This window comes from Corvus kubaryi, unplaced genomic scaffold (genome assembly GCF_017639235.1).
Source record: "Corvus kubaryi isolate FWS band 111438036 unplaced genomic scaffold, C.kubaryi_AGA036_p1.0 70, whole genome shotgun sequence".
Taxonomy (NCBI): Eukaryota; Metazoa; Chordata; class Aves; order Passeriformes; family Corvidae; genus Corvus; species Corvus kubaryi.
Genome location: NW_024582058.1, coordinates 3,339,810 through 3,362,743, shown reverse-complemented (window position 1 = coordinate 3,362,743; position 22,934 = coordinate 3,339,810). Strand labels below are relative to the sequence as shown.

Below are 22,934 nucleotides of genomic sequence, written 5' to 3'. Positions count from 1 at the left end.
AGGAGGTTGCAGCGATGGTTCCTGGCAGTCTCTTTTCCCTCTGGCACAGCTGCCCCTACAGCCTATTCTCGCAGCACTGCCTGGAATGTGAGCCACAACCTGAGGATGGCTCCTTTAGGTCTGTACACTTCTCCTTGCCGACCTCCAAATCCCAGAGGGAGTCAGCACAGCTTTGGCAGAGTTAGGGGATTTCCCAGGGATGGTAAAGAACTACCTCATGCAGAGGGTAAAGCCTTTAAGGGTTCAGTTACGTTGTTGCGCAGCAACCTAGCTACCTTGTGTAGCTCTAAGAGCCCTGATTACTGCAGGAAAACCCTCCAAAAGGAAACACTTCATTGATGCCCAGGTTACCTTTAAAGATTTTTAAGGAATTTTCACAAGTCACAACCTCTATGATTAATTGGAAGATCAGCATTATATAAAAAAAATACCTTTTGTTAACAACACAGATGAGCCAACTCCGCACCGAGGAAATGAAAATGACTCCAAGCAGGTCATAAATACAAAATTTATGTGGCATTTCAGTAAAAATATGCATAAGTATAAATTTGCAACACTTTCGTGTAACAGACAACCCTGTGTAACATTTCCAGAAAGAACGCCCACATAACACATGCCACCCCCACGGGGGCAGTAGAGACAGAGCATTCCAAGACATGCATAGAAGTTTCACACAGATCCCAAGGACAGGAGGTTTGGAATGCTGGATGGATAGCCAGCCTCTTGAAAAAGGAACATGCCAGATTTTTTTCATGACTTGCTGTTAAGAATTCCCATTCCAGTGGCAAGCAGCCCAATTGATATTTAAATTGCTTCTCAACAATCTTAAATTAATTTTGACACACAGCTCTAGTTCACAAGCCTTAAGGGCCTGTCCTTCATCAAAACATTTTGAACAGTGCCAGCAGCAGCTCCTCCAAGGCCCTTTTGTCTATACTGGGGTTGCAAGAACAAGTTCCATTTCTTTATGATTAATCCTTACAGAACAGAGATAACAGAACACCCAGATTGCACAAAAGGTTGATCCTGACTTTTTGGAAACACACCAAGTTTAATACTATTGTAACAGTCTAATTAGCACTACTCACATGATTCAATTAAAATGTGTTTTAGTGGAAAAAAACCTGATTCTGGAAGGTATATTAACATGACACTTCTACAGCTAATAGTTTTTCTGTTAAACACAAATTTAGCCTTTAGAGTGTTTGCTGCTTGCTGTTTTCCAGATAAACATTAGTCAAAAATTAGTATCTCCAGTACCACACTACAATAATTCTCCTACAAATGTAAAATTAAGTCGGAGAGATCAGTGGTTGCACAGTATCACCTTTTCTATGCAAAGCCTTACTCACAATTTAGTGATCTTTGTAATAAGATACACCAATACATGTCAAATATGGTCAAACGCACTCCCTACTTCATTAATGAAAACTCAGGAACAACAACGTTCATCCTATGTTCAAGAACCCTCAGGAGCCTGACCAAGCTCATTTCCAGATTCCAGATTCTCCAAATAAAGACAGATCTACACTGCTGTCGCCTACTGCCTGCTTACTTAATCCCTGCTCATCAGCGATCTCACAGTTCAGTCTGTCATGATGGAAAACCCTTCCTATCTTCGGTTTAAATAACCCAAACCCAACTGTGACATGCAACAACAGAGGAAATGTGAGCAGACACTTCAGACACACCACACAAAGGGACTTCTGATCTCTCCCACAGAGAGATCCTCACGAACCACGCGCCTTGTAGGACAAAGTGCCATTTGTGGGTTTGTTTGCTTGTGAAATCCAAAGACACCGCAGGGAAATCCAACTCTTGTGAGAACACCTTACTGTCTTCCAAGTGCACAGTTCTTCCCTTCACACTGCAGCGGCCACAGAGTTTTTTTGATTTTTGCAGATAGAAGTTTAGCTTTCAAAAAGCTGCTGTGTGCCTCACCTACTGCTGAGTTCTGCTGCCTGCCAGCTTTATAATTGCTCAGTTACACGGGACAACACCCAAACACCACAAACTATTCTCAAGATAGTGCAATGTATAGATATTATCAAGTCTGTGTTTTCACCTGTGTGAAAGCACATTTACAGGTGTCCACTATATGGAACTCAAGCTCCAGACTGGGAGTATTCCATAAGAAATTTCAAATTCAGGATATGCAGTGTAATTTTCTTCTTTGAGGAGCTCTAACAGACAAATGCAAAGTTTCTAACATAGTTTCAAAACGTATGTGACAGGACATAGATGGGAAAGTTGAGCTTTCTTAGCAAGTATGTTCTCTATGAGCATTAAAAAACAACAACAAAACAGCTTTCAACACACATTGGCCCTATTAATCTCAGTCTCAAAGGAAACCATCATTTGCACTTGCAACTTCTCTGCTAATGAGAGATGATCTCATCTCTGACTACTCTTCATTCTTGAAGAACAAGATGAAATTCATGCATGCTAGCAAGGTTTATGCAATATATAGATTTTTTTTTTAAATAATATCAAGATTAGGACACATCTTACGCTCGTGGTCATACATCAACAAAGCAGGAACACAGAGGATCTCACTGAGGGTACTCCTTCCCAAAAAAGACTTATATATTAACCCAAAGGAGTGATACACGGATATGTTTCATGACCCAAGTCTAACCACACCTAATGCTGTCTACCTGACAAGCCATTTTCACTTTACACAGTCCAACACACGCACTTTTATTCTGATATAAAAAGCAAAACCCAAAGCTTCTCCCCACTACCCACATGTGCCCCTCTATTTTCCCAATGTGATGGTTCCAAAAGTAGAAAAGTGATCAAAGGTAAAACCCTAAGCGCCTCTTCAGATAACATCACTAGAGCAGCTTGAGTTCTGCCAGAAGCATTCCGAGGTGGAAATGGCAGGACAGCACTGCATGTGACAAGCTTGTACTGGCAAGAAATATACAACTTCCTGACTCCAAAGTGAATATTTCCTGCTACAATCTCCTGCTAGGAACAAATTACCAAAAGAAAAAAAAAATTTCCCCTGACCAAAACTATTTCCTTTAAACCTTTTGAAAGTTCCAACATATTTTAAACATTTAGCTGCCACTCTCTTTCTGCCTGAGGTTTTTAATTACCCCAACTCCTTGGCTCAAACAACTCAAGCTGCAAAGCCTCAGGATCACCAAAAACTGACACACCTGGGGGTGAGCTGCAGGATCAACTTCCAAAACAAACATGAATAGAAATGGAAGAGAAAGGTGCTTGAAAGTGATAAAAACAAACCCATGGTACACAACATTTTTGATAGAAGACCAGTAAGGTGCCCCCTTTCACTAGTGAATCGTCTCTGTGCTTCTGTGGCATTTGGGAACAATCAACATTCAGAAGAAAAGTCACAGTCCTGCCAAGCTACTGTGGAGTTAAAAGTCCTGATCTTGCCCAGGTCAGTCTTTAGAGGGACACACACACACAGTGTTCATTTCACAGCTGGTGAACTGAGGCTGACACCCCCTTTTTCTCTGAGAGGACATGGAACAGATAAGACACTGATTTTGATTGTCACAGCTAAAGTCACACAACACACAGCCAATGTGCTTATCAAAGAAAGTAAGCAAGTACTAAGCTTAAAAAAAGAGGAGCCTGCTGGCAGAGCAGAGCTTTGCGTAAACACCAATGACAAATCAAGTGTAAGCTCCAGCTTCAGACCCTGAGGGGGTCTGACACTTCTTTGGTCCAAGTGTACAAAATACACCACTGGGAAAACTATAGTTCCTTCTCAGCCCCCTGACTTTTCCGCTGTCTCACTGTGCTTTCAGTCTCTGATTCAGCTAAAGGTTGTTCACTTAAATCTTCCATTTCTTCTTCCCCTGATTCTTTTCCAAGTGGTAAATCCTCCTCCAACTCATCAGCACTTGAATTTGCTGCATCTTCTCCATCTGAGAGATCTTTCACATCTGCAGCCTCTTCCGCCTCATCTGCGGAAAGCTCTGCAGCCTCCTCCGGCTCTTCCAACACCGCGTTCTCCACGTTATCCTTGGTAATTGCTTCTTCTAAACAAAGCAGAGACTGCAGTTAGACATACTCTGAAATACTGATGAACATTATTACTGATTAGGATTATTATTCCAACTGGGATTGGAACCAGATGATCCTTAAGGTCCCTTCCAACTTGAATCATTCTGTGGTCCTGTGATTGAAAACTCCTCCTTATCTTTCAGTTATTTCATTAAACCTTCAGTAGTATTTCTCCTCCACTTCCATTTATTTTCCTTGCGTATCAGGCACAGACAGGCTTTCATTTTGTTCCACCAAGTTACAAACCAAAGACAAACCAATTTTACTTGGCTCCTGGATTATTGGTACACACCTACGGTCTGAACAGTGTATTGCCCTCTCTCCTACAAATTTACACTTTAAACTACAGCATCTCACTCCCTTAAGAGCTCTTACCAGGCGTTTCAGCTCTGTATTTTGACTTGGTTGGGCAAAGGCAGTCTGAAATCAAAACCAGGATCTGTGGAAAGGAAGAAGGCATTTATTAGCAATAATAAAAAAGGTATTTATTAGCAATTGCAAGAGTCCCTGCACTCATTCTTTTTAGATAGATAAACACAATAAAGTTTACAAAATTGTATTATCTTGCTTAGAGATAAGAGCTAAATAAAACCACAGAAAAAAAGTGCTTTCTCAGTGTGTACTAACCAGCATTCCCTGCTTTCTACTACCCATTTTCTACCTCCTACTTTCCTAAATTTATTCAGTACTGACACTGCTTCCATCTGAAGAACAGTTCAGAACACAGCTGAGGATTTTTACTTTTTGAAAATCTATGAAAAAATATTGGTCAAGATTTTCTGTATTTTGGGATGTTATTCTATTCCTACCCCCAGCTCCCCTATACAGATGTGTGTTCCACCTTTTGTGCTTGTTATTTAACCAGCCCAGCACAGAACAAGGACACTCAAAATGCAAGGAAGACATTTGTGCCTCACTGTCACATGCTAAGAATAGTGCAAAGAAAAAGAGAGAGCTGACACCATGTGAAAGAAATATATTTCAATCATTGAAAAGCTTTTTGGAAAGAGCTGAGAGATTAACTTCACATTTTTTCAGGTTTTTCAGTTTGGGCATTTTTTAGTGAAGGAGTAAGAAGGAAAGTTTCTTTTAAAACATGATATTCACTTGCTCCTAGTTATACTAACTTGATTTGCACTCGTTTGGTGAAAATCTATCATCTAGAAAAACGCAGCTGTTGAAAATGAATAATCAAAAACATTTGCTTGTATACAACAATTCTGTACGCACATCATGTATAAAAATGTGGTTTTGCCTAAATTCAAATTTCAACTGCATTGAAATCACCCCCCAGTACTACTGAGAAACACTCTCAAAATTTTTCTTTATTTCACTAAGATTTGTGCTGAAGGGCAGAGATCCAAGTCACAGAAACAAGCTTTAATCTTCCTATGAGGAATAGTGACTTAGCAGCAGGTTAAACCAGTAACTAGGAGAACTGTTTAAACCATTCTTGCAGTTGCAGAATGCACTTGTGGAACGGGCAACTAATCCGAACTTAAACCCCCCAAATCTTCAAAGCTTTAAAAAATATTTTTATCCTTTGACTTTGAGTAACAGTGTGGCAGCACCCTTACGTTGCTGACTCCTACAAAACCAATTCCTCTCTGGTTAATAAAACCTCCACAAAGCCTGTGCTCTTAGAAATTTGGATTCTTGATCCACTGACCACACACATTCAACCCTTAAGTAGAACAGTCGTAGATACAAAAAGGCCAATACAAGAATCACTCATTTTAGTGGATGGACGAAACAAATCTAAATTGAAGCACGGAGTTCATTAGAAGGTGACCTGATTTGTATTGAGGGCATTGTCCAAATGCTTCTTAACCAGTGACAGGCCTGGGACACTGACCACCTCTCTGGGGAGCCTGTTGCAGTGTTTGACCATGCTCTGCTTCCTAATGTCCAGCCTAAACCTCCCTTGGACAGCTTTGAACCACTTTAACACATTCTGGATATCAGGGAAGAGATATCAGTATTTTACAATGTATTATTAAAGCAAGGCATATTTAAGTATATCTTATGAGCAAAGTTGGTTTTATTTTTTTCACATGTTTATGCAAAGCAAGAGTTCTAGTTAACTGGAAAAAAAAAATAATGTGTTTTCTTACCAAACCCAGCAACAGGCCAATCAGTAAGGTAGCCAAGATGAAGATGGCATAGGAAACCCAAACGTGTACTCCAAGAGTGCCAGTGAGGTAGTTATGAATTTGCTGGAAATGACAAGAAAATACTTAGTAACTTCATACCTAAAACCACTTAGGAGTCCTACTGCCAATACCATTACATAAATTGCTGTCTGATTAAGACCTTTCATTTAACAGTATTTATACTGAAGTCTTCCCCTTTTGACACCATTAAATCTTGGGGTTTTGTACCAATCTGTTCACATTAAAAGGCTTTTTAAGCAGAGGATGCACAATTCCTTCTCCCTGAGATGCTCAGCATTACAGATGCCATACACAACCTTACTGCAGATGGGTGTGTGAGGAGCCTCAGAGGTGGCAGGAAAGTATCACAACATCCTTGATCTCTCTGTGCCAACTCTTCATTAAGTAGAATTAAGCCATTTAGTTCTTACTGAAGCTTTTTAGCTCTTAAAAGGACCCACACACTCTAGGCATACACTGAATAAATGATTTCACTTCTAAATTTGAATATAACAATCCAAATACAGTATTAAGATTTCTTTCAAACTCTAGTCTGTTCCTCAAACCTACAAATTCAACTGGCTGAATCAAGCAGCACATCGAGTCAGATGAGCTGGTAGGAAGTCAATTATGACATTAAGTCTCTTTCAAAACAAACCGCAATCAACATTTACAAGAGTTTAAATACAGAGATTCCAAGAGTTTTCTTTTAAATGTCAGAACATCTTCCGGTATTTATCCAAGCATAAGACAGCAGAGCAGGAGGAATGAGGAAATGTACAGCTGAAATATTCAAAGTGGAAAGCAAATTACATGTTTCTTCCCAGAACAGTTAATCTTTCAGGAAGGAAACTACAGTGAAACAACACCAGTACCGAGCAACCATGGAAGAGAAACACCAGAAGTCAATAAAAAGTAAGTATTATCCAGTGAAAGAATCAAAGATACACAACTCAGAGCTCTGCTTGATTCTGTGTTAGTTTGATGCTCAGTAGAAGTGATACAAACCGTTCTAACTCTCAACTACATTTCTTTTCTGAAGCACATTTTACAAGAATAATATATTTTGCTGCAATCAAATACAGTCTCTCAATCTCAGTGACACTCAAAGGTTTTAAGAGGATGTTTTCTGACCAAAACCAGAAAGGTCTGAAATTTCTCAGTATTTGGATGTCACGGAAAAACCTGGATAGCTCCCAAATGAAAGCATCTTGAAATATTTTAAAGTAAAATACACTTTGATATTTTAAAGCACACTTCAGAATAGCTAGGCATTTCTCCTTTACTTCTGATAATCACTTTATTATCCAAATTCATCATGTTCCTGTGCAAATGGTGTTGTCAGTTTGAACCCCAGATGCAGAAATTATTACTAAAAAATAACCCCCTTGCCCTCCCTTCTGTGCAATACACAATGCAAACAAATTGCAGAGGAGCCTCATTCACAACTCTGAAAATGAACCTGGGGATTATCTTTAGCAATAGCCTGAAGTAAGAGAACCTGGCAGATATTTAACATATTGCTGCTGTTTACAACCATTTTTGCAGCAGCTCTCAAAAAGCTACTTTATAGCCTTGAAGATTCTCTCATTCCAATCAGTATTTTCATCATGGATGACAATCTTTACAATCAAGCTGCCATAGTTGGCATAGAACCCTGGCACTACAGACTTCAGAGTGCAAAGATATCATACAATCAATGTGCAGTAGATGCAAGGCAAAATGAACTCTCATAAAAGGATAATAAAAATATTCAGTTATGTTTTGACTTTTAAACATATTATTATTCTAAACATAAAAAGGGAGTATGGGAAACACTATGCAGTTACTTACCCTGATCCATCCTGAGAAGTGAAACAGCCCTGCCATGCCATGCATCCTGGAAAACAAGGAAATGGAAGGACAGGTTCACAGTAGCCCTGTAGCTCGTCTCCCCATTCCTAAATATCCTACAGCTCTTCCTCCCTCTCACATGAAAAATAAGGACCCTCCTCTTTGTGAATTTACACATAATAGCTTCAGCCAGAATGAACTGCAGGCCACTAACATCTTTAGTTGATCCTGTCATGCAAGCTTTCTACACTATTTCTAAGCAAATCCACCTCCCTGAAAACAAATTCTTATGTATTCTGTAAGCACTACACTGTTTGGTATTCCAAAGGGGGACAAAAGACTCTCTTGTAAATAAATAAACAAGAAATCCTTAAAGCTGAAGGCTGCCCAGTAGCCAGAAGTCAGGAAGTAATAATCTACATAAACACACGCTTGATTCCAGGCCGCAGCAGATACTGGAAATGCCACTTTACATAATGCTCACTGGCTGTATTTTTTTTTCCTTAATCTCTTTTCAAAGATGACGTAAACAAGCCTTAGCAAGCACAAACAAAAGCAAATGCAGAAAATAAACTGCCTTTAAAGGTGAGAAGCTGGGAATCAGGCTGTCAATAATGATTGCTTCTGCAAAGCCTGCAAGTCTAGGGAATAAAGGCCTTTTGTCTAAACTATCAACACAAGACCCTTAATGAATAATGAGCTACAAAACATAGTTCTTGTTAATAAAAGCCAAGTGTTACATTATAGAAGAGGGAGACTTCCATCCTGCTACAGGCTCCACAGCTTCCCATTTCCTCTCTAAGATGTAGCCTTGAAGATCTTCCAGGGTCCGGGAGCCGCGGTATCTGCGGAACACTCCATCGTTGGCACTACAAAACAAACTCCCATCAGCACAGACAGCCCCCAACCAAAACCCCCACATACATTATAGATTTCACTTGCTGGGAGCTGAAGGTTTGGGAACTGTAACCCATGATGGAAAAATCCCAGTTTTTAAACAGCATGAGCTTTTGCTGTTTATAAAGATGCTATTTTTCTTAAATATTCTCTGGCACTACAGTAAATGCAATACACTACACAAAGCACATGAGGTTAACAACCAAACCATTTCTAAATACAACTCAGAATTAAAAGTTTACATATATATGTATTTGTTTGTATATCTGCACGACTCATAATGCTCTGACTTAATGAACAGTTCAATATTTTAAGGATGATATCATCTCATTGGAGAAGAGATACAGCAAATGTCTTCTCTGATCCATTTTTAATTAGTATGGGTAACAGGGAAACTTAGTAAAGTCACTTAAACTAAAGAAAAGCCTCAGATAAGGATTTTATCATGCAACCAAAGCTACAATAACCTGAGCTGAAATCAGAAGTCACTCTTCTTTCATGTTCCCCCACATTTCATTTACAGATTAAATCAAGTGACAAGTAGGAGTCAATAGCTGCAGTTTCCAGTATGACACACTTACTGGTAGATTGTAGGAAGTGTTGTGACAAAGAAACGACCACTCAAGCCTAGAAAAGGAAGAAGACAACACAAACAGATCAGTAACACTGAAATTTCTCAGCATTCTGACTTATCTATAAATACCTACAGATCCGTATTTTAGACTTGCGAGCAGCAGGCTGCACAGCTTTCACCACTGTTTTGTAAATACAGGTTAACAGTTTGTCTTCAGATATGCTACAAACAGGAACAGATACTAAATATTGGTAACAAATTAAGGAAGAATGTTTAGCTTGAAGAATGTTTACTGAGAGGTAGTTTTCCTCATCAATGGATTTGTCTCATCAGTATTTGCACCCAGCTGAAGTTTTGGACCAGCCCAGCATTAGATGCACTCAGAGTCCATTAGAAAGGGCTGAATTCCTACAGCCAGCAACTGCAATTCATATAAAGTACCAGTGTAAAGAGTACAGTTATTTAACTTTGCCTTTTATAAAATTCTGTGAAAATCTTTTGGGAAATGAAGGCCTTATTCAGCCTTCAATAAAGCAAACAGCTCTAGGCGCCAGGATTAGCCATGGAAAAGTATTGTAGCAAGAGGGTTTCTGCCTTTAGAGACAAAGATGAGCCATACTGAAGTAAGCCAGGTATTTTTAAAAGTTTCAGTGGAAATGTTTTACCTAGTTTGAATTCCTCTATGGAATAGGCATCAAAGGGTTGTGGCTTTTTTCTCTGCCTTTATTGCTACGAGAGGCAGGGTGATGAAAAACTTTCTGAAACAGCTCAAAGTTGTGCCAGCACAGGGAGATACAATGCAAACAAACCCACAAGTGTAAGAGCAGAATGAATAAAGCAGACAGCACAGCTGCACAAGGAAAACTGGGTGGAGAGTCATAAAGAACATAATTAGCTTAAGAACAGAGAAAGTCGTGGGAACACTGACAGGCTCTCTGAAGTTCTTACAAACACCACTCAGGCAAAGGAAACAAAACAGCTCAAACCTCTTACCTGTGGCCTATCCTAGGGTGAACACCTCAGAAGCAACACTGAGATCTAAAAGTTACGAAATACATCTACATCCCCAACGCTTTAGGTGGAGGTTTGCTGGTTATCTAAGGCACCTCCCTAGATTGGTAAAACCAGATGTGAGTCAGCTACAAAATTTAAGAACACACTGAATTGTTTTGGTGCCTGTTTAATGCAAACTTGAACTGACTACTAGTTCAATCTGAAATACAGTTAGGCATCTGTCTCTGTTTGCAAATCAAAAACTGACATCCATTATGAAAACAGCTAATCAAGAATAATAATTTAAAAAAATCTTCTATTTGCACATGCACGCCCCTGAAAATGTAGAGAGAATAGAGATGTCATCTAGAACTCCAGCTGCTTCCAGCCAACTACTCAAAGAAGACACAGAAGATCCATGGAGTCTTGTTTCAATTCAGAGGTAAATGTTGTGATTGGGAGCTTAAAAAAGGCACCACAAATATGCAGAACTTAAGGATCCAGAAGCATCTCCACTATTTGCTTGTTCCACACTGAATGTTTCAATGGAGAAGATGAGGCAAGAGGAAGCACTTTAAGGCTGGAACATCAAGTGACTGAAATCTGCTGTGAAGCCATTAAGGCTCCAGTGGGTTTATTCTTCAGGCATCTCCTGCAATTAAGCACCATGAATGTCCACTTTCTCCTGCCGGTTTGGAAGTGCAATTTTATGTAACTCTGCACTCATCTCGTGGTTTTCTCCTAATTTAACACATTTTGACTACTTTCAATTCAATTCAATGAAGGGGTTACATAACTAAGACTAATTAAAGTACCATTGTGCAAGCAAGAAAGGAGACAGAGCACTTAAAACACAACAACTGAAAGGCTGATGCAAAGCCCACAGTAAAAATACCTCAGTAACTTTGGAAAGCTCCATAGAAACTCACGTATCTTCCAAATCACATCAGCACCAAAGGTCAAATATGTAATAAATGTTTGATTTCCAGTTTGAGCATTCCTTAGTTTTAGAAATGCCTGCAGCTTTCAGTGCTGAACTGGATGCTGTAGGTTTATTACATGAGCTTTGGTACAAATTCATGTTTTGGTCAGTCCTTAGACTAGCAGAAGTTAGCCATGCTTAGGGATCAGGACTCTCAGCAACATTAGAAATTCAAGTATTAAGTTTACATCTATTTAAAAAAGGTTTCATCTATTTTAGAAAGGTAATATTAAAACTCATCTCCTTATTACACTATATAATGATTAGTTTATGAAGCTTTTTGATACAGGATTTTTGTACACTTGTGAACTTTTAACAAGACATGAACCTACACAAGGTCTAGAACAGCTGGCATTTTCTTGTCAGCTTAGATTGCTGATTGTGAGACAAGGGTTTTGATACAGTAAATCTGTTCAACATGTTTGCAACTAATAAAATGAACACATTTTTCACACACTTTATAAAGCAAAAAGAAAAATCAGAAAAGCTTGGCCTTCTTTTTCTAACAACATCTCATCTTTCAGTCCTTGGATACTACTGATAAAATCCTTTATTCCCTCAAAGCCCAAACAAGCACAGAGCACTCCCAGGAGATGCAGAGGTTTATACAATATTAATATTGCTTGTACAAAGACACACTCAAAACTCTGAAAGGAGTCACCAAAGGAATAAATTAGATTGCACTCGTGCCTCTGTAAATAGTTAGGAGAAGTGTTTTTATAAACATATTTGCATATGCACATCACCAACAGGAAACAGCAGTAACCTCTGTAATCTAACACACCACCACAATTAAACCAGTCGACAAACCAGCATCATGCTGGAAACGGTTAAAAACTTTTAATTAAAGAAGGCTCCCTCTACCATACCCTGAAATTCTCCTAACGGCAGGCTACAGAATGGAATCTTCTGTGGACAGGTTGGAGGAATGAGACAGGCAACAGCTTCCAGTGAAGAAGATTTAAATAGAGAATAAGCCTCTTTTAATTCAGTATTAAGCCAGATGACTCCCTCAATTCTTTAATCCTTCAAATTGAGTTTATAAACTTCAGTTCAGAAATATGACTGTATGGAGAAGGAAAGTGTGGATAACATTATTTTGACTTTGAAGCCTAAGAAGTAATAACTGGTACTTATATTGAATAATTGCTGTTATTAAAACAGTCTGTTTCATGCTATACCTGGTTCTTGAGTGACATCCACTTTTCCAACAGTGATCCCGAGCCGTTCGCTCTCCTTTGCAAAGCTCTCCCAGGTCGCCTCAATCTGCTGACAGGCTGGACACCAAGGAGCGTAACTAAAGGGGGAAGGCAGTGTAAATATTTTAATACTCTTAAAGACATTCAAATTGATTCATCGTACAGAGAAAATACAAACACATCAATCACAAAAGAAAAAAAACTACAGTTTTTCTTAATCAGGTCTACTGAATCAGACAATCAAGAAAGCTTTTTTATCAATCCCTGTGCTCTTCCCCATATTATTAAAACAAATCACAGATTTGAGAAATTCATATCCAAATTCCTCACCACTTGTGATTTATTCTGTTTACATAGGAAATAAAATCCATTTCCATGGCAGCTACCTGAATTATTGAACCCAGGCTGTCCTCTGAAGCAGCATCCTTCATCACATTTTGTATTGATTTCCCACACCTCAGAACTTCCCAAAATTGCATTTGCCTTAGCCCACTACTCCATACATCACAACATGCCCTTTTTGATAGCAGTCATTAGAGACTTAAAAGGAGCACACATCAAATTTCTACTGCTCATACTTACTGTCATGTTTTTTCCCAGGATCCATTTCAGAAAAACAGGAGTGCATGTTTCAACAGCTGAATTTTCTACACTCTCAATCAGAATAATTAAACCAATTTTGCACCTACTGGTAATATCAAACAAGAAACAGAACAGCTAATATGAAAGGATAATAGCAGATAAAGCTGCTGATAAAACCCCTTTTGCCACTTTTATTTATTTTAGCCTAACTTGGTTGGCCAAGTCTGCCTCAAACTTGTGCAGCTTGCCATGGCCTGTCACACACACAACAAGGGAACCAGGACTGGTAGGTCCAGCCTGTGACTGAGCTGGGGCAATTGCCCATGCACAGACTTAGCCTTTTACTAATGAGGAGAGACCTTTATGGGCTTTAATCTGATTTACCATGGGGATGGAGGTTTCTAAAAGCAAAAGCACTGAGTCTAGTGACACTCTCCTTGTCACAGTGCTCCACAAATGCCACCACGCGTCCATTGCGAACCATAGAAACACATTCCCTCCCGGGCAGAGTCCAAGATCCTTAGCACAAAACCACCACTGGGAACCTTCACAAGGTTCTCTACTACTTCGGTTTGTCTGCCACCACTGCTATCTGACCTAGGGACTGGCAATTCCTATTCTCTGGCTGTCAGCAGGAATGCTTACTTAGTGGCTGCAGACTGAGATATCCCCAGCCACCCCCAGATGTTTCATATCAGTAAAGCTTAATGTAAAACAGGTCATTTCTCACAGAAGAGGTGGAATTAAATTTACTCTGAGTGCTTTGTACTTTTAAATACTCCTGTATTTAAAAAAATGAAATCTTGTCACTTGGCAGATAAAAGGACACAACTTAAAAATACTTCTTAATTTAACTGTACTAGAAATTCATTATTCTAACTGTGAAAGCCCATATCTTGTCTTTTTAAGTCAATATCATTCTGTGTGAAAGCATCTGAAAAAAAGGACATAAATCTTATCCTGCCAAGAGACAGACCCTCAGTATCTTTCAAAAAGATGCTGGAAACAAGTCTCACACGCAGCACTGCTCTCCATTGTGCTGCTGGCTTGTAGAGAGCTTTTAATATCAGTCTGACGCATACTGTACTTTACAAACAGGATTATTTTATTATAGGAGCTTGACTGATAAATAAGAAACTGCAAACATCCATCAGATAATGCAGCTGACGTTGATCTAAAATGAAAGACAGAAATTTGACTGTCTTCTAAATCCAGCTTCTCTAGATGTGTCAAATTCACACCATGAGATTTTTGAAATTTAATACATCCTTTAGCCTGTTAAATCTGATTTTGGAATAGAAATTTAGACCCCATCAAAATTTATATTTACATTTGACATGCATGAGAATTTCTCCCGAATGAAATTAAGTGGAATATTTAATACACGACTAACAGTCATATGATTGAAAATATTTCATTTAGTTCAAAGCAGTATTAAAATCTACCCACGTCAGAGTTTAGAAGTGACAGGACATAACACTGAACTTCACAAAAAGCTGTAGTTGTTGGCTGCCTGATTTTTAGTATCAGTATTGGGCATGGGATGGCAATAGATCCATACAATGCTACAAGATCCAGCCACTCCAGCTGAACATCAGCACAGACAATCAGGATTAAAATACTTGCTTTATATTCCTGAAATTACACATCCAATTCTTGCCAGCCGGGAAACAGTATGTTCCCACATGTTCAAGAGAGAACTTGCAATACACATCAGATTTCTGCAAGAGTTACCACTGCTGTTCACCTCAACACCCTCACTTTCCTGAAGCTTTCATGTCTGCATTTGTTGTGCAGCATTTGAGGCATCAAGGAATTCATGACTGCCTCCTGGAAATAACAAAATTATATTACCCCAACAATTACCAAAGCTTAATCGTGTCTCTTTCTCAGTCTTAAAATGATGCAGAAGAAAGTGTAAGGGGAGGTTAAGTTACTGAAGATTAAAATACTTGACACTTACATCATCTTTATCAAAAGTTTCAAAAAACTTCCTGCACCCTGAAGGACTGAGGGAAGTACTTCATTTCAACAGGGTCTTCTAATGAATCCTTTAGAACTGTGGCTGATTCGTATTTCCACAGAAGTTATGGTACAACTACTATTCTTAAATTCCTAGAAAAAAAATATAATTGTAGGAGCAGGGAAGCAGACCCCCATGTCTGCGGTGGAACCAGTCTTTGCTACTTTTCAAGGCACAAAATGCAAGAGCAGGTCCCTGGCAAAAGCAGATGTAACCAAATTTCTTCTGCCATGCTCCAGGCAGGCCCGGAAACAATTAGCACTTTGTCAACACCACCAAATTTAGGGCTGTTACTCCCATTTCTTCTCTCTGTGCACAAGGGGGTAGCGCAATTAACTTGGAGGGCATAGGGTGCAGTGCAAGCAGGCGTGGCAAGAAAAAAGGTCTTTCCAAGTTAAAAATCAAAGTTCACTGGAATTTAAATCAAGACTTGGGCACTCGGTTAAGGAAAGAAAGCTTTCAGAAGCCTGTTACACATTAAAAGGCAATTTGCTGATCTTCATCATTCAACAATCAGATTGAAAACACCACAGAGCTAAAAGTGAGACCCTGCCAAACTATTCACTGCAAGCAGGTATTGTATATTGCTCAACACACACCTCATTCCTGATCCTTCCAGACCTCTTACATAGCACAGTTTTACAGCTGAAATGCTCTCACACACGATCAGCCCTCCATAGATAAGGCAGCAAACATCTATCACTGCAACGACGACTGACCTCAGTGAACTAAAATCACTATTTCCAAGTATCCAGGTGTTTTCTCCTGTTCCTACTCCATTACAATACCTAAAGCTTTTTGCAGAGGGCATAAAGAAAGCAATTGAAAAGCAAAGTTTGAAGCTCTCAGACACAGACTTTGCTTTTGACTTCTATTTATCTCTGATCTAAAGCACAAAAGAACAAGCTTTGGATTTCGAATACCAACAACTTCACTGAGGCAATACAAAAAACCTCACTCAAGTTAAAACCAGTTTGAGCAAAGGTGCCATTCTGCCATATCACCCCGAGTAGATCAGTAAACACAGAACGACTTTGCTAAGATGTGCTGATACGCTGATACACAGTTTCCAGCTCCAAGCCACTTATCTCTCCTTGTACCTGGCTGGTTACTGAATTCACCAATTCACTCCTTTTCAAGTACATTTAACTGACTCTTTTTATCTGCCTTTTCACTACCATTACCAACAGTATCAGTGAACAGATGTAACACCGAGTACCATTCCACACTTTGCTCCAATGGCAATTTCACCAAGTTGCAAGAATCTAGGAAAAAGGAAAAACAGCTTACGGGTAGAGGCATGAGAGTATTTGCTGAAGAAAAAACAGCAAAACTTGCTTACCCTAAGCTGCTTGATGGAGCTCATATTGGGAGTACCATCAAAATTAGAGTGAAAGTGTTGAGACAGTATCCAACAGAATGGTAAAAGCAGTATCAGAATTAAGTTCTTATTTTTAGTCTTCTAAATAGTTTTGCCTTACTGCTACAGATTTCACAAGCATAAAAAAATGAATAAAAAAAAGACAGTTTCTCAATACAGATATGTCTTGAGGCAGGATAGGCAGCTTTGTAATGCCAACAAAAGAAAAGTCCCGCATCAACGGTGTAGTTTTAATGACTTTTCAAGTGAGCAGGTGGCAGCCAAAGATACAAAAGTTGGTCCCTGTCATTTACCCAGATCTGTATCACCACAACACAGGCCCTGGAAGCTGACAAGGAGCTTCCTGCAGAGTGCCAAACCCCTCCAACCCAGACAAGCCTTTTTTTTTTAAACACGGAGAAATTATTTTTAAAATAGAAAGCAAACCAATCAATAAAAACTTATGTGAATTTTCAGAGCTTCAGCAGATTAAGCTCCATCATTCTACGTATTTTTATGTCCCCTTCTGCACCTGTTTTGTTTTGTTTCTTCTACAAAGGAGGGTATTTCACCATCACATTTTTGCAATTTTTGTTCAGCCAATGCCCAGCACAGCACTCAGCTGTGTGTTCAGTTATTAAATAAAATGTTTGGTCACTTCCTCTGGACCCAGCCAGCAGAGCTGCAGAGGCTTCAAAACCAGAACAGAGTTTTGATAACTTGATTTTTATTCCCCTGGCTTTTTGGTTTTTATTGGGTTTTGGGTTGTTTTGGTTTCTTTTTGTTCAGAATAGGACAAAGAAAAGCCTGGATACTAACAAGAAATAAGAGACTAGACACTCTTAAGTGACAGAAAATTCTCAATCTTATTCAACTCCTAACCTAACTTACAGCAATTGTTAAATAGTTTAGCAAATTCTTTGGGATTTTATTTACACAAAGTATTTCAAGCCATCTGATTAAAAGCATTAAGCCATCTAAATACCAAAACATTCAGCTTCATTTTGAACACATTCCCTTGAAACTACAGACAAAAGGTGGGAGGGCTGAACCCTTGCAATCAGCTGTCCAACGAGATAGTAGGGAAAGTTTAATGATAAATGACAATGAAAAAGTAAAAAGTATAGGCCTATACTATAAATATAACAAGCTAGCCTTGGAAACATGACTATTAACCTGTCTCCTGATTTTCACCTGGCTCGAATTAAAATGGACAATGAAGACATTCTTTTTCAGGTACACACAGCAGTAAGTCTGTGCTGAAACAAAGGGGAATCAGAACATTTAACACCCTATATGGGAACAAGCACATAAAGTACTACAGATGCACCAAGAGCATAAATAGTTTCTTTTGTAACCAGAGGCATGAAGACTACAAGTGCATTGATGGGCTGCATTTTTTTCTTTTTTTGCTTGTTTGAATTTACTTAAAAAGAAGAGGATGTTAAATTAAGATAAATCAAGCTCGGAACAAGTGTTGTTTACAACAGTAAAATGCACTTTTAAGTAAACAGACCAGAAATAAGTTTTCTGTGTTCCAAACAGACACAATATTAAAGAAAAAAGAAAACTCCTCATATTAATGAATTGTTATCTCACAGCGACAGACTAGAGATAAGGAAGTAGGGAAACTTTTTAACACAGCTCATTCCAGCATCAGACTCACAGCACTCCAGCCCAGACCTGTGTGCTGTGATAGTAACAACATCCAAAAAATGGTGCAATGTCTGGCAGATACAGAACCTTCTCCAAAACATTTTTATCAAGAAAATGCAGCAGCGCTTCCAGAGCCTGCAATTTTTCCAGCTACGAATAACCAAATATTTACAAAAAACCAGCCGAGTACACACACCTCAGCTAGAAGGGATGAAGGAAGAAAAATCCTATTCCTGCTACAGATCCCACACACAAGTAATTTCAAACTTAAGTTTCTCTATTTGTGCACCTGGGAACAACAACAAAGTGGAATTACACAGTGATTTTCCACCTTCCCAAATAGAAAAACTGGCATAAAACAGCATCTGTACCTGTTCCTACCAGGGCAGGAGGCTGCAAAAGAGCAGTTGATGAAAATAAATATTTTTTTCATGAAGATGCTATAGTAACAATTGCATTAATAAAAGCACTGCTTGGAAAACAAAGGTCTTATAAATAAATAGGAGGTTCTTCAAACAAACGAGGTTTTCTTGAACATTACTGCAGTCCTGCCAAGCAGCCTGAGACAGTATGGAAGGAATCCATGGACTGACATTCAGGATTCCTGTCTGGATCACCAGCTCTAAACCAGATACAAATCAGTGAAGCCAAAATCCACCAGCATAGAAACTGCTGCAAGAATCGGATTTGTCTGTGTTCACTGTTCTCCTGACTGAAGCCACTTGGGCTGAAAATTCTCACACGGAGTTTCTGCCACAAGCCTTATCAGGAATATTTAGGCAAGAGGGAAGCTGCTACCGCCCATGGAAAAACTCACTGGCTGTAACTGAAAAACTCACTGCGTCCAACCCCTGCCCCAGCTTCACTTCCAAAACAAAACTGAATTTCCCCCCTTACTCCTCTCCTCTTAAGAGATATTTTGAGGATGAGGGCCGGGAGCAGGGATGGAGGAAAACCCGGACCGGATTTCATCCGGAAAGCGGATCGGGGGAAAACCCGGACCGGATTCTGCTCGCAAAACATTAAAAAAAAAAAAATCAATCCTAGAGCTCAAACTCTCACTAATTCCACACCAGCAGCATGGAGTTTTCATCCTCATTAAAGACAAAGGCTCCTCCTCAGGAGAAAAGCAGAAAGCACCAGTAGTGCACCACAGGAAACAGCATGGAGACCCGAGGATCTTTCACACATCAAACACTGAATAAAATTAATTAAGAGTCTCATTTAAGCAATGCAGAAACACGTACCATGCCCAGCTAACACTAAAACCAACTCTGCCACCATCGCTATTGTCAGCTACCTCTCACCCTAAACCAAAGAGCAATTTTTCAAAAGGAGAAAAGGCTTCCAAATGATTTTAATTGTTTGCTATCCCAACCACTTCTGATTTCCAGTCAGTTCCTCTCTTTTTTCTTCTTCAGAGGCATGCACCACTAGTTATTTAAGTATTTTCTCTTAGAAATAAAAACCTTGAGTGGCCATAAATAATCTTCCTCCTTAAAACTCATCACCCTGTGTATGAATCAGTAACTTTTATACAATTGCTTCCACATTGGACTAAGATAGCCCAAGAGAAAAAACTTCAATTTAAAACATAATCTCGCAGTGTGAGAAAACAAATTTATTTTTCCCCCACCTTTTAGATGACAATAAATGAAGTGAGACACAAAATCCATTCTAAATCCTCAACCTCAACAGTTGGTACACCTGGGTCACTATCAGCTGTTTCAAGATTGTTCCCACCTATTCACTGACTAACACCAGGGTCCAGTAGGATCCTGAGCACTAAAGCCTTAAGAGAATTGATAGTCCATCCTGCTAAGAAGAGACTAGAGATAAACAAAACACAAGAGCAAACCGAAACTTAAAGTAGCTAGCTAACTACTTAGGAGGGAGAGCAAGTTCAGGTGATCAAACTGTTTCAAACTCAAGCACTTGCACAGAGTAGCGCATATGCCACAATAAAATCCTATTTCGTAGCTGCACAGCCCACAGGTACCACGTGACTATACTGCCTACTTAAACTACTTTTTTACTCACTGCCGTCTTAAAAAAAAACCCCACAAGCTCCTTTTCCTCTTCTAAATACAAGCAGGTGAGCGACAGTTCCAACAAAGAAAAAAAAGAAAAGTCAGGCGCATTTCAAGAACTGTGTCATGGCACAAGCAAATCCACCACACCACTACAGTCAGTCAGAAGTTAATGAAATCTGATGCATCTCCCTTGAAGGAGAACTCCGAGCTCAAGTCGGCTTGGAGTGAAGGCAGGCTGGGACATTATGTAATTCTGCTTCGGAAGCCTACTCCTGCGAAATACTCCGTACCGAACTCAGCCCTCTTGGAGCTCACACAGAGCCCAGTGCCAGCCCCTGGTGTGGGAGCAGGACAAGGAGCAATGCCGGACACTATTCCCCAGTGGGGAGCTGGCTGGAGTGGCCCGTTTAACCATGGACACTCGGACAAGAACCTGAGGGACAGCTGCTTCGCAGAATCACTGAATGGTTTCGGTGGGAAGGGCACCTTGAAGACCATCCAGTTCCATCCCCTGCCATGGCAGGGACACCCTCCACTAGACCAGGTTGCTCAGTGCCCCAACCGGCCTGGCCTTGAACACTTCCAGGGATGGGGCAGCCACAGCTTCTCTGGGCAACCTGTACCAGGCCTCACCATCCACACAGTACATAATTTTTTCCCCAATATCCAATTTAACCCAACTATCTGTCAGTTTGAAGGCACTCCCCCTTATCCTGTCATGACACGCTTTTGTCAATAGTCTTGCCCCATCTTCCCTGTAAATTTCCTTCAGGTACTGGAAGGCCACAATTAGGTTACCCAAAACCTTCTCTTTTGCAGGGTGAACAAACCCAATTCTCTCAGCCTTTCCTCAAAGGAGAGGTGCTCCATCCCTCTGATCAACTTGGTGGCCTGCTGTGGGCTCGCTCCAACAGCTCCATGTCCTTCATTCCATACCCCTCGTTCCCCTCTGCCTGGAGTGACCCATTTAACCTTGGGCACTCTTACCCACACAGTATGGGGACCCAGCGGGGCAGCTCCTTCTGTCAGACAATTCCTACCGAGCGCAGGGTGTGCCCGGCGGCTGCGGGCGGGCAGAGGGGACCACGGGCACCGCCCGCTGCCTCCCTCACGCCGTCCCCGGGCAGCCACCGCCGGGGCGGGGAAGCTGCGCGGCCCCTCTGCAGGGCGGGAAGGCCGGACCGGCCCCCTTCTCCCCACAGCGGGGCTGGAGTCACCGGCCATGCCCGCCCCTCGCAGGGAACCCCCCTCACCCCCCGGCCATACTGCCTCCGAGGCGGGCGGGAAAGCGACCGCTACTCACAACTCCAACATCCACTGGCCCTGCAACACCAGGCTCCAGTTGGAGCCGCACAGCACTCGCACGCTGCTCCGCGGCTCGCCGGGGCTGTAGAAGGTGGAAGACAAGCAGACGGCGGGACCCAGCAGCGCTACGAGGAGCAGAGCGCAGAGAAGCGGCCCGCCCCGGCGCCAGCGGCCCGGCGCCATGTTCGGCCAGCCCGCCCTCAGGAAGTCGGGGCGCGAGCGGCCGCCGCGGGGGCGGCGCCTGCGCGGGCCAGGGGCGGCTCCTCCCTCAGCGGCCCCGCCCGCACCTGCTCCCGGCGCCCGCCCGCCCCTCACGGCGGGAGCCGTCCGGGCAGAGGCCCTGAGCTGTCCGGGCAGAGGCCCTGAGCTGTCCGTAACCCGGAGTCCTGCTCCAACAGGGCCTCAGGGCAGCTGCTCCGGCCACTCTCCAGTGCGCTCCGTCAGGTTTTCTGACCTTTCTTGTATTGGGGCACATAGCTGGGAGGCGCGCTCGCGGCGCCGTGTTGTGGGAGCCGCTTAAAAAGCGCTAATGGCTTCACTGGGGTGCTGGGAGGCACCAGCTCTGCGGGATCACGCTAAAACAAGTGTTCCCCGTTCCAAGGGACTGCCACGGAATCACAGAATCCCAGAATAGTTCGGGTTGGAGCAGACCTCAGTCCAAGCCCCCTGCTAAGGCAGGGTCACCCAGAGCAGGTGACAAAGGAACACGTCCAGGTGGGTTTGGAATCTGTCCGGGCAGGAATACTCCATGACCTCCGTAGGCTGCCTGTTCCAGTGCTGTGGCAACCTTAACGTGAAGAATTTCTTCCTCATGTTGTGGTGAAACGTCTTGTGTTTTAGTTTATGGCCATTGCTCCTCTGTCCTGTAACTGGGCACCACTTCTCTGCCTCAAGCAGGCAGCCCATCCGTCCCAATGCATTCTTTACCCCATCCCAGACACATAACTCTGTGTTTTCCTTGACTTCAATGAGATTCCTGTCAGCCTCATCCCTTTGGCTTGCCCAGGCCCTTCTGAACAGCAGCCCTGCCCTTGAGTGGAATGATTGTACTGTCAATTAATGGAAATTAAGACAATCGACTTCTTTAGTTAGCCTGGTAAATTGACCACGTAAAAAAAAAAAAAAAGAAGAGATCACTGTACAGGTCTGGGCTGCCGTCTTGTCTGTTATGAAAGTCCTTGTTTGGCTGGAGATTATCTTGGCATGGAAGTAACTTGTGCTGAACAATTTTCTAACAGTTACTGCAACACAGCGCTGATAAGTCCTGTTGGTAAAACATTCACACTTTTTTTTCCCTTCA

The 22,934-nt window shown here is 41.3% G+C and overlaps 1 protein-coding gene across 1 annotated transcript; it reads right to left on the bottom strand.

Moving 5' to 3' along the window:
• Positions 1-494: 494 nt before the first annotated feature.
• Positions 495-21,854, bottom strand: TMX4 (thioredoxin related transmembrane protein 4). The gene is made up of 8 exons (XM_042049234.1): positions 21,633-21,854; positions 12,658-12,773; positions 9,509-9,554; positions 8,771-8,899; positions 8,031-8,076; positions 6,159-6,260; positions 4,420-4,483; positions 495-4,019 (listed from the first exon to the last, which is right to left on the bottom strand). The coding sequence occupies exons 1-8, from the start codon at positions 21,815-21,817 to the stop codon at positions 3,733-3,735; spliced, it is 975 nt and encodes a 324-aa protein (XP_041905168.1). The 5' UTR covers positions 21,818-21,854; the 3' UTR covers positions 495-3,732.
• Between the last annotated feature and the right edge of the window lie 1,080 nt (positions 21,855-22,934).

Excerpts from the sequence above, each read along its gene's own strand:
- TMX4 (XM_042049234.1), bottom strand. The coding sequence starts at position 21,817 with ATGGCGCCGGGCCGCTGGCGCCGGGGCGGGCCGCTTCTCTGCGCTCTG. Across the intron at positions 12,774-21,632 it reads GGCCAGTGGATGTTGGAGTT|TTACGCTCCTTGGTGTCCAG; the intron begins GTGAGTAGCGGT and ends TTCCCCCTTTAG. Across the intron at positions 4,020-4,419 it reads ATACAGAGCTGAAACGCCTG|AAGAAGCAATTACCAAGGAT; the intron begins GTAAGAGCTCTT and ends TGCTTTGTTTAG.